The 12,141-nt window shown below is 34.6% G+C and overlaps 1 protein-coding gene across 1 annotated transcript in view; it reads left to right on the forward strand.

Moving 5' to 3' along the window:
* LOC123717140 (histone-lysine N-methyltransferase eggless) overlaps window positions 1-12,141 on the forward strand; it is a 30,451-nt gene that overhangs the window by 17,481 nt on the left and 829 nt on the right. The window contains exons 18-34 of the mRNA XM_045672980.1: window positions 231-348; window positions 1,445-1,644; window positions 1,864-2,057; window positions 2,575-2,658; window positions 3,029-3,139; window positions 4,198-4,346; window positions 5,075-5,270; window positions 5,979-6,146; window positions 6,654-6,790; window positions 6,903-6,966; window positions 7,356-7,469; window positions 8,257-8,373; window positions 9,340-9,476; window positions 9,990-10,117; window positions 10,607-10,673; window positions 11,487-11,571; window positions 11,834-12,043. Of these exons, the coding sequence (XP_045528936.1) occupies window positions 231-348; window positions 1,445-1,644; window positions 1,864-2,057; window positions 2,575-2,658; window positions 3,029-3,139; window positions 4,198-4,346; window positions 5,075-5,270; window positions 5,979-6,146; window positions 6,654-6,790; window positions 6,903-6,966; window positions 7,356-7,469; window positions 8,257-8,373; window positions 9,340-9,476; window positions 9,990-10,117; window positions 10,607-10,673; window positions 11,487-11,571; window positions 11,834-12,040 (2,276 nt within the window). The 3' untranslated portion in view covers window positions 12,041-12,043. The remainder of the gene's footprint in view (window positions 1-230; window positions 349-1,444; window positions 1,645-1,863; window positions 2,058-2,574; window positions 2,659-3,028; window positions 3,140-4,197; window positions 4,347-5,074; window positions 5,271-5,978; window positions 6,147-6,653; window positions 6,791-6,902; window positions 6,967-7,355; window positions 7,470-8,256; window positions 8,374-9,339; window positions 9,477-9,989; window positions 10,118-10,606; window positions 10,674-11,486; window positions 11,572-11,833; window positions 12,044-12,141) is intronic.

Raw genomic sequence — 12,141 nt, forward strand, 5'->3', positions numbered from 1 at the left:
GGCAAGGGAAGGAGCGAACATGGGCCAGCAGGATTTCGGAGCCTCTCCTCGCAAGTTTGTCGGCAGCATCATTGCCGAGAGATCCCGTGTCTCTTTATCCACTGTAGGGTATCTCTGTTTGTCAGGGTTATTGCCTCCACTGCAATGTGACACTCCAGTATCAGACGTTCAGAGATTTTTTACGTTTATAAGCGACGCAGCAAATCTAACGTGAGTTAAATCTATTTTAGGTACACGCGTCATAGCGCTGTTTCAAGGATCTGTTGAGGTGGGTAAAGACAGCAAGCTGCGAGAGAAGTTCTATTCTGGTATTGTGGCTGAAGTCCCTAATCCTGTTAATAGCTTCAGGTATGAAATTTATTATCGTCCATAACAGATGCAAGCAATGGCTCTATGACTTAGTTGTATTTGAAAAGAGTAGGTCTGTGGGTGTCTAGTTCTATATTAATTAATAAAATTTTCTAAAATTAAATATATGAGTGTTAGTTTCGCAATAGAAAGAAAAAATGCATTGGTGAAGCCGTAATTAAGCACACGACCTCAAGGATAGAGGCGCCCGTTCAAAATATGTTTTTATATTATAATTTGTAAAAATCCTTTTCTACAGACAAAATTCCGTTAATTTACAACACAAAAACTATTCATTAAAAAAAATTAATGGCGCTACAACCGTTTTGGGTCTGGGCCTCAAATGTCTCATGATCATTTGTTAATCTAATAGGCAAGTAGGTGATCAGCCTTCTGTGCCTGATTCATGCCGTCCACTTTTTGGGTTTAAGACAGGCCGGGTTCCTCGCGATATTTTCATTCACCGTCCGAGCGATAATATATCATAGAAAAGAAGTCCATTGGTGCACAGCCGGGGATCGTACTTACGACCTCAGGGATGAGAGTCGCACGCTGAAGCCACTAGGCCAACACTGCTCACAAAAACGATATACTAAAATATATTTCAAACATTAACTAATATAGGTGGTCATAGGTTGCGGTAGCTGCCTGATAGCTATTCTGTAGGTCCGTTTGCTAGTAACTTGCTACTTAGTATTGTCTTTAGTTAACATAGCTTTTACACATTAAGAAAAATACTTTTTAAACGGATTGAAGCTATGTATTATCATTATAAACTTATAATTATTTACATAATTTTAAATTTCATTTTTTTTCCGACGTTTCGTGTGCTTTACGGCGTGCGTGGTCACGGTGACTGAAGACAAAAGAATTGTTGAATGTCAAAAGTATCACAGCTGTATTTATTTCCCCGGATTTGGTATCGACTAAAATATATTTATAATAATAAAACATAGCTTCAATCCGTTTAAAAAGTGTTTTTCTTAACTTGCTACCTTCTCGTATTTAAAATTGTTTTTAAAACAGTCTTGTGCTCTTTAAAACTAAAAACATAAATTATAATTCTTCGAGGTAAATTGGTTTAAGTATGTTACAGATATTTAATATTCTTTGACGATGGCTACGCCCAATACGCCACCCATGCGGACACACGTCTAGTCTGTGAATATTCCACTCAAGTGTGGGAGGAAGTTCATCCATTCTCGCGACTCTTTGTGAAGGAGTACCTCTTCAATTACCCCCAGAGGCCCATGGTCAGATTGAAGGCCAATGAGACAATTAAAACCGAGTGGAAGGGTGAGTCTTAAGGCATTTTACAATATAATACACGAATGATCAAATATTTGTATTACTTTAAATGAAAAAAAAATGTGTTAGAATATATATGCGTGAAACGTCAATCCGGGCGTTGACTAGACATAAATGTTAATTAGCAGAACATGCGTTACAGCTATACGTCATGCTCAACTCGTTTTTTTGTCATCCCAATAAAGTGTTCTACTACTTTATTTACAGACAAATGGTGGCCATCGAAGGTTGTCAAAGTAGACGCGTCGCTAGTTCTAGTGCAATTCCTGATGGGTGAATCTAAGGCTAGGCTGGAATGGATTTATCGTGGTTCCACGAGACTCGAACCCCTCTACCGCGAGATTCAGGCCGCGGGTAGACAGCGGCAGAGAGCTATGCCGCGTCCGCAAGCGGTTTCGAGGGTATTTGATCATTTATTCTATGCTCTAAATTTTTCTTAGTGTTTGTTGTTTTACTATCAGTTATTACGTATACATATATGTGTACGTTGGTACTACAACTTGTTCGACAATTTTATTTTTGGTTGATAAGAATTTGTAATACTGAACTGCTGAATAAAGATAAATACTTTTCCAAGGGCTTCCAGCAAACCCAGTTCTGCGTCTGTTTTATGGATATTTTCTACAGGTTTTAGTGGTTTTATTACGAGTGAAAGCCAGTAATAAAAACCAGGACCGGCACTTTGGCATAGAGGCCTGTATCGGATAATAAAAAAAATTTTGTCTTTTGTTAACATAGCTTTTACACATTAAGAAAACACTTCACCGTGCGTCACCGTGACCACGCACGCTGTTAAGCACGCGAAACGTCGGAAAAAAATTAAATTTAAAATTATGTAAATAATTATAAGTTTATAATAATAATACATAGCTTCAATCCGTTTAAAAAGTGTTTTCTTAAAATATGTTTTATTTTTAGCCAAATATGCCGATTGTGGAGTACATGCGGTCGGATGAACAAAAGTCGACGGAGTTGCAGAATATCAAAGATATTAATAATGAGGTACATTGCACAGCTTTTTAAATATTAATTTTCAACTAGAAATGTATTTTTCAGTATTTTACTTTTAATATAATTTAGGTATATAATATATATTTAGTTTCCATTTAATCTATCGATTTATTAATTCTTTGATTTAACACAATTACTAAATATATGTACCTATCCCTATTTAGAGATTATTTAAACAAATGTCGGTGATTTCCGGGTTCTGTATCAAAAAATCGAATCAACAAATTTGTAGGAATTACTAGGTTTTTATTGAATGTCCATATGTTAAAGCTTCGTATCTACTTCCACTGAATCGTATGAGTAAAAGGTGCAATAAATATGTTCTCTTGTTTTCTGAAAGCTAGTATTTTCTTTACTCCAGGATCTCCGTCGGCAACGCGCAGTAGCGAAGAAGTCGACAGCCACGCCTACGCCCCCACCAGCATCGAACCCCACACCCACAAAGTTAGACAGCTTCTATAGTCGAGTCGTGGTAAGCTTTTAGTGGTTAAAACCCAGAATATATCTTAACAAATTATTTATTAACCTTAATTGTAATACCTCGTGAAATATTAAATTCAAACGCAAAAATAGTTTGCGTCAAATTGAATTTAAAAAAAATCTCATACAAAAATATGACACATACGTATTAACGTATACGTACTAATTAAGCCATTATTACTTATCAAACTCATGTTAGACCTACTGTTGAATATTCCGTCAAATTTAGTTTAAAAAAACATGATTTTTCTCAGACAGAAATATGACATATACGTATCAACGTATACGTACTAAGCGTTTAATACTTATCAAACTCATGTTAGACATACTGTTGTATATTCGACTTTATATTCTCGATTTAAGGTTCGTTTTTAAATGGCAATGTCATTGCCTTGATTAACTTGTTAGTGAAATGAAAGTATATCGTTACATTATTGTATTAAGTATTATTTTTTATTCCTAAATCTACAATGTAAATAGAGGTTTACAATTCGACGTGTATTATTTGTGTTGTAGTTGGAACTTAGTAGTTGGAACAATTGTTTTAGTATTATTAGCTTTCGAAAAGATTTTTTCATTGTATTTATACTCGTGTATTAATTTTTTTACATACAGTTAATAGAAATTGTATAACACTTAACAAGAAATTAAAAATATAGCCAAGAAATACACATTTATAAAGTACAGTCAAAACCGTTCACCACATCGTTTAGAACAACATACCGGTTATATTGACTAAAATCAGAGGTCCCGGCTGAATTCTATGTATTAGGTACTTAATAAGAACGTCATCGGCTGTTACGACCAAATATGACTCTTTTCGATGTCGTTATAACACATTTTGACTGTATACATAAACACGAATAGCACACACATTATTTGAGGTGATTTCGAGTCAGAGAGCTTCATTCATATACTTAATTTTTGTATGCATTGAGGGTCTAGTTCCCCCAGTACTTGTATGTTCGTATAACAACAACGTAATTGGTTTGATTACTAAAGTTGTATTATTATTAAATACACATATAGATACATTTATTCTATTTCCAGTACTATACTCCAAAAAAAGCAGTGCGTCCATACAAAATACCCGCGAATCATGTTTGTGGGCCGAATTGTAAAAGAAAGGATGTATTGTCGTTGAAGGATCTGCTCACGTACAATCCACTCGCAAAACCGCTGCTCAGTGGTTGGGAAAGGTAATCAATTAAACACTTTATTTTATAAATGAGTTGCCCGTGTAATATTTTAACAGCTTTTCAAACATCGATTAAATGATTGATGACTTCTTAAATACAGTCAGGAGAAGTGTAATTTAATCCCTAAAAATCCTTTTTTAATATACAGAAGGGTTTCGACTCTGTATTCATAATACTTATAGAACGATATACGTCAGAGGTAGCTACAGTCTTCTGATATCTGACAGTGACAGGTCTTAATTCGTCAGTATTGAGCGCTATATAAAAATGAACCTCAAAATATATGGCTATGCGCAAAACTCGTTAGGAACTGGACTATTTTGAGAATTGTGGAATTTTCTTCCGTGAAAACTTCTAAGGAATAATTGGAAGGTTTTTAAGGAGAGCAAATTGGAAAAATATATAAACAATATTTTTTTTTATTATTCGTTGTATATTGGTATGTAGCTATTTAAAACGAATTTCGCTGGGCAGCTAGTATGTAATAATTCTTAACTTAAAATATGTATCCTATGCTCTATGTAGTGACTTAACAAATTTTGTCTGTTACAGACCTCAGTTTGATTCATTAAAATTTGTTAAAGTTACTAACTGAAGAGCTTGTCAAATAAGGAATTTGTAATGATACGATAATCTAACAACCAATAGCAATAAAGACGCAATTACAATTCACAAGACCCGGAAATGATAATCTTGTTAATTTATCTTATATTTCATCTTGTGTACAGGCAAATAGTACGTTCAAAATACGACAAACGCGTAATGTATCGCGCGCCTTGCGGACGTCGTATACGTAACATGGAGGAACTGTTGCGTTACCTGCAAACGATCAAATCGGATATGGGCGTGGATCTGTTCGACTTTGGACCTAACACACACTGTTTGGCCGAATTCGTCATCAATAAGTACGTCGTTTCTAAGAAGGTGAGAATAATTTTATTATGTTATGACCATTCTAGGAGTAGTTTTTTTCTTTCGCTTAATTGTTATAGATTTTACACTAAAGATACTGTATCACTTGTGTCTATATCTGAGTAACGCTTATACTGTAATTTTAGTATTGTTAATTCTAAGATTCATTTGTATTTCGCGATTACTGCTTTAGATAAGATCTAATCTGTGAATTCTTTGTATGTGTTTATCGTACCATTTTTGTTGTTTGTCTATATAAATAAATTATTGATATATAATATTATATGCCAAGACTGTGCACGCTAGTACAAGTTTCTACTCGTGAAGAGTGAAGATCTTTTATAAGATATATACCCGCAAATATCATGAACAAATGTATTGTCTTTTGTTAACATGGCTTTTACACATTAAGAAAACACTTTTTAAACGGATTGAAGCTATGTATTATTATTATAAACATATAAGTATTAGTTCATCAGCGATCGTTAGGTATTACTGGGGGGGGTGGGGGGTAGTGGGCAGTGGGGACGATCACGTGATTGGTAAATCAGTTCACGTTTGTGTCCCGCGCTGTGTACGATGCGCAAACTTTCCCCCACTCCCTTGTTTAATGCTCAAGAAATTTGCCGGTACCTGTACAACTGATATTATTTTGTCGGTAAAGTTTTAATAGCTACAGATTAATTTTAAAATACAGAATTTATGTGATACGTATTCCAGGATCTAGCGAATGGCAAAGAGAACGTACCGGTCCCGTGTGTGAATTTCTATGATGGTTCGCTGCCAGAATTCTGTGCGTACAGCACGGAAAGAACGCCAACAGCGGGAGTACCACTTAACTTGGACCCGGAGTTTCTGTGTGGATGTGACTGTGAAGATGATTGTGAGGTACGCATTGAATTATAAGTTATTTAACACCAGGTGGATATGCCAGAATTACTACTGGCTTTTCTATTAGTATAGAAAATTGCGGATAAGTTCGTAGCTACGTACAATGTATATACAATATCGTACATCGTACGTAAACTATACGTCGAACATTTGATGTTCTATCAGTTTTACTAATAACTTAACCGGATTCAAAGTTTAAAGCATTTGCAACATTATTGTCTCTTTTTTAATGTTATATACATTAACAAGTTATTCTTTATAATTTTACTGCCCCGGTACGATACGATTTTGCTGCCAGGCTTCAGGTTGGTACTCATTAATAATTCATTTATTTAAAGATGTCGGCAATAGAGCATTAAAATAAAATCTTACATCAAGAAACATACGAAAGAAAATTTCAAACTATTTTCACTGAAAAATACAACAATGAAAAATGATGTAATTTTAACACTCCGGTTTAAATAAATACAATATATTAACTCAAAGTAAATATCTGTTTTCCAGGACAAAACAAAATGTGCCTGCTGGAAACTGACGCTAGAGGGCGCTAAAACTATCGGGATAGAGGGTGAAGATGTTGGATATGACTACAAACGCCTGCCGGAACCATTGCGTACAGGCATTTACGAGTGCAACTCTAGGTAATCACAGAGCCAAACCCATATTTAACATGGGGTATTAAAATTTCAGAATATCATACTAAAATGAAAAATTAACTTAACTCGTCTTCTAAATTTTTTATGTGAATTTCAGATGCAAATGTAAATCTACGTGTTTAAATCGAGTCGTCCAACACCCATTACAATTGAAATTACAGGTATGTTAAAGCAAAATATATTAATATTCAATACTGACTGTTTTGGTCCTTCGAAGCAGAATGTTATGCAAACCTACTTTTGTTATAATGGTTCCGACACTTTCGTGTATACTCAATTTTATGTTTAACGTTAAAAGCCTTTATAGAAATGTAAAATTACAAATATATAATATACAGGAGGCATAGGGTGATTCAGAAACAAGACTGATAGCAGAATACATGCTATGGTCATCAAACTCATTTTCTTCAATAAAATTACACAGTTTAGGTTATGATTATGACAACTCCTCAGCATTTAGGGTAAGATTAGGTATGAATGTGCCTCACAGATAGGCAGTTACGTGCCTAGTCTAATTAAAATAAAATATGTTTTTTTAATATTCATACAGGTTTTTAAAACTCCGAATCGCGGCTGGGGCATTCGAGCATTAAATGATGTTCCCAAGGGTTGCTTTATTTGTATTTACGTTGGAAATCTACTTACAGACGCTACTGCCAACCTGGTGAGTAGAACAGATTGCTACAGAATATTTTCTACTGCATATAATGTTATAGTACGGTCAAATGTTTGATGGTTTTTAAATATATCTTAAAAAGACATTTCATAACAGAGTTTACATGTATATTTGTTTATTGTATACATAATCTGATATAAAAAAAGAAGTTTACAACAGTGTGGTGGACACACAAACAGGTCACAAACCAATCGAAACATCGAGGCTCCATAGATAGCCGATGCAAGAAACCAGCTTTTGACGTGAATTCTCATTCGAATTAGAAATTAATGAAGATGATGTCTTATTAGTATAATTTTTTGTTATTCATAATTTATAATTGATTTATATATTTTTTTTTAAATTTAAATTTAATATTTTTTCTTGTTATATCCCTAAGTGCAGTTGATAGCAAGTTTTATATTCTTGTTAGTAAAGTATGGATGGAAATGTTACAAGTTTCAGGATTTCACAGTAAAAAAAAAAGTTCTTAAAAATATGATAAATCCTTGAATAGTAATAATATATTGCTTGTTAAATAATTTTATGTTGAAAAATTTAGTCCAGAGCAACACAAATTCGCGATCCGCCCATGTGCAGACAACATCAAAACCGGCACATCTAATCTGTTACATAATTAGATTAAGTTAGGTTATGTAACTAAAACAAAGGTTTATACATAACACTAGGTGTCAGCAATAAAGCTAATAATAATAATAGTAAAAGTAGAAAGTGCCTTTTTAGAGATCTTCCTAAAAACAAATCCAATAAATATAAAAATGTTATGATATTTTAGGACGGTTTAAACGAGGGCGACGAATACTTGGCCGAGTTGGACTACATAGAAGTCGTGGAACAGACAAAGGAAGGCTACGAAGAAGATATCCCGGAATCCATTAAGGCTTTAGATAAGGTAACCTATTATAGATAGCATTTGTTCCTTTGTGTTTTCAAATTAAAACGTATTAAGCGTCACTTACAAGCATTTCGAACATTTTATCGTTGTGTTTTGTTTCTTTTTTGATAAAATGATTTTTTTTTATTTAAAGTTATGAATATGTTTATGAATATTTATTCGAATTGGTATAATTAACCGAAAATGCTGTAAGATATACAACATTCTTTGTTTGTTTTTCTGGCGCGTACATAAATAGTTTTGTTGGTATTCCGATAAAAAACATGTGAAAAACATGGATTTTCAAGTTTAATGCCACAAAGAATTAGCGACTGCAATTATTTTATATGTATTTTATCAATATAATAACTCCGATCGAAGCATTACTTTTAATGATTAATGAATATTCTTGAATTTTCTAATTTCCGCGCTATTTTCTTAATTTTTCTTTCATGAGAACCTTCTCCTGACAATAACAAACACGACAAAAAAAGAATTAGCGAAATCGGTCCAGCCGTTCGCGCGTGATGCCCTGACCAAATGATTCATTTTTATATACATAGATACAATTAGAACTTAATCTGAAAATTCGCTACTTAAATTCAAAATTTTATAACGAAACAAAACTTTTACTTTTTAGACAATTACTTTATAGCAATATGCTGACTTTTTAGAACAAACACCAACCACACCCACATCATACACTACGCAAACCTATATACTATAAGCAACTCACAAAACGCACTTTCTTCGCCCAACGCTTTTTAGTTACGGCAACATTTTAATTTAAGTGACATTTTGACTTTAGTAATACTGGATACAAAGGGACAAAAAGCTTCCGAAAAAAGTTCAAAGTCAAAACACTTCTCGAATGTAACTCCGTATTTATTCGTCCGTGGGCTGTGTTCCGTTAATTTTTTATATATTTGTATTGAATGCCAAGAATTCGGAGATTTGGGGACTTATATAAGTGAACAATTACAGAAAGAGGGTAATAAAACATCTGAAGAGAGTGAGAGTGAAGAGGAGGAAGAAGAAGAAGAGGAAACGAAGACTCAGAGCGAGGATGAAGAGTTCAAACCTGTTGGCTACTCACCCATACCTGAGGCCATACAGTTCAAGTAAGTTGTTCGGGATATTTGCAGTTGAAATACTGATAATTATTTCTTATTTTTGTCAAATAATTCAGTAGCAATAGTAAAAAGCAGTAACTGTATTGGCCTTTCCTCCCTGAGGTCGTAAGTTCTAACCCCTTGAACTGTCACCTATGTGTGCGTTTAACACTCGCGTATGGTGAAGTCAAACATAGTGAGGACACAGGCATGCGTTAGATCCAAGAAGCCGCTTGTGGTCTGCCACACACAGACATGATGATGAATGATCACGACACAGATACGAACTGTGGAATCGACTCACGGTCTTCCATCGAAGATACGACCTCCAGTTGTTTAAAAAAAATAGCATACTTATCCCCAAAAGCCGGCAACGCACCCACTATCAAGGTTACAATTTAGTTTTGTAAGTGCCACTATGTCTCGTTGACTCCGCGCACACATTGAAAAATCCAGTTACAAGCAACACCGCTGTCAATTTTAACTGGCAATATTTTCATTTGTGACTTTATTAACTTGCAGTAAGCGTTTAAGAAAACGAAAGATGGAAGAAGAAAACAAGTCGGTCAAGAGTGAAGTGAAACAAGATGAGACGGAAAAAGAAGGGACTGGCGAAGATGGATGTATCACAATTAGTGATGATGAGGAAGGTTGGTTGGGTTTAAATTGTGTTTTTTGATGTTGAATTTAGTAGATGGAAGTTATATTTTGTATTTTTGATAATTTCTCGAAATTTTGATCCAGTAGATTGCGACCTGGATTAATAAAATATTCGCTAATATTAAAATCTGCTAAAATATAGTTAATTATAAATTCTTTTGAGAGCAGTGTTGGTGTAGTGACTTCAGCGTGCGACTCTTATCCCTGAGGTCGTAGGTTCGATCCCCGGCTGTGTACCAATGGATTTTCTTTCTATGTGCGCATTTATCAGGCTTGTCTTAGACCTAAAAAGTCGACGGCGTGCGTTAGGCACAAAGGCTGATCACCTACTTGCCTATTCGATTCACAAACGATCATGAAACATATACATAAATCTGAGGCCAAGACCTAAAAGGTTGTAGCGCCATTGATTTATTTATTTTTATAAGTTTTTTTACTTGTTTTTTTTTAAATTAATTGTATTAATAATTAATTAACAGTTCGTGAGCCGTCCCGCTTCACAGCTGCAGCTGGGATGGGGGAGGGTGACTTTGTTTCTAGGCATAGGTGAGTAAATTTATTTGTATAGTACATTTATATTATTACGAGGATTTTTTGCTGGCTGTACTGGCTGCTTATATCTATACTAATGTTATAAAGAAGTTTTGTATGTTTATTGCTCATAAATACAGAATACTGGTGGTTCAATTTAAAAAAATCAATTATCGATTCAACATTTTTTAAGTGAAACGTCTTTACGCGCATAAGGGTTAGAATTTAACGGATAAAAGCAATAATAATAGTAGCGTCACAAAGATGTGCAGCGTTTTTGTCGAAGAAAAGGGAGAGAGCGATTGAGAGAGAGTGAGAAAGGGCGAACGTAGCATGAAGCATGGAGCGACAGTAGAAAGCAAGCAAGTGAGAAAGATCGAGAGAGGGAGATCCAGAAAAATACACGCTATTGGTTGATGCATTCGTTTAGTAGTTACATATTAGAACTTTAGATGGCAATTCTGTCGCATAACGTCTTGTGCAGTAAATGCATTTTTTTATTAGCACGTATACAGTGTGTAAACAGTGTGAATATAGATATACCAATACTTGGAGTGGACATATGCTGGTACATGATCATCTATTGGGGCTAATACCTTAGTAATAATGAATTTATAAATAAGTTTCACTTCCTACATGTGTACTTTGTACGCACGCACTATTCTTTAATACATATGCATCTGAACCATTATATAAATATCAAATTGTCATCGGGCGATGATTTAATCGGGAGGTTTTTATCAACATTGTGTGTCCGTCTTTGTCTGTGTGATGTTTGAGAGCATAAATAAAATTTGTGTATTTATTTACACTATTTGTGTATTATAGATCTGTTCGTAAATTATTCGGCGAGGACGAGGCGTGTTACATCATGGACGCTAAGGTGCAAGGCAACATTGGACGATATCTTAACGTGAGTGAGCTTTTTATTTAAAGCACACAGCTGCTATGCAAGTTCTTAAAATATATTTGAAAACTTTTTACAGGACAATAAATTTAATTTATTGAACTGGCTTAAATTTATGTTAATATACATTTTCAACAAAATATATGTATAATATATTTTACATACAGTGCTCAGTTTACTTCACCATTTCACCACCTGTGTTAGGTAGTTTACAAAGGAGTTAGAACACACAATTTTATAGTAAAAGTGGAGTAACTTTTGATTCCAGCACTCATGCTGCCCAAACGTATTCGTGCAAAACGTGTTCGTGGACACACACGATCCGCGATTCCCGTGGGTTGCGTTCTTCGCGAGCACGCACATAAAGGCCGGCAAAGAGCTCACCTGGAACTACAATTATGACATCGGATCGGTTCCCGGGAAAGTTCTGTACTGCTACTGCGGGGAGACAAATTGTAGGGGACGACTACTGTAGTTGGTATGTATCCATTAAATATTCCAACTTTGACTCGGTTTCATCTGAATCATTGCAGTATTTTTTGATATATGGGTATAAGAGAATAATTGAATTTTCTT

This window comes from Pieris brassicae, chromosome 12 (assembly GCF_905147105.1).
Source record: "Pieris brassicae chromosome 12, ilPieBrab1.1, whole genome shotgun sequence".
Lineage (NCBI taxonomy): Eukaryota > Metazoa > Arthropoda > Insecta > Lepidoptera > Pieridae > Pieris > Pieris brassicae.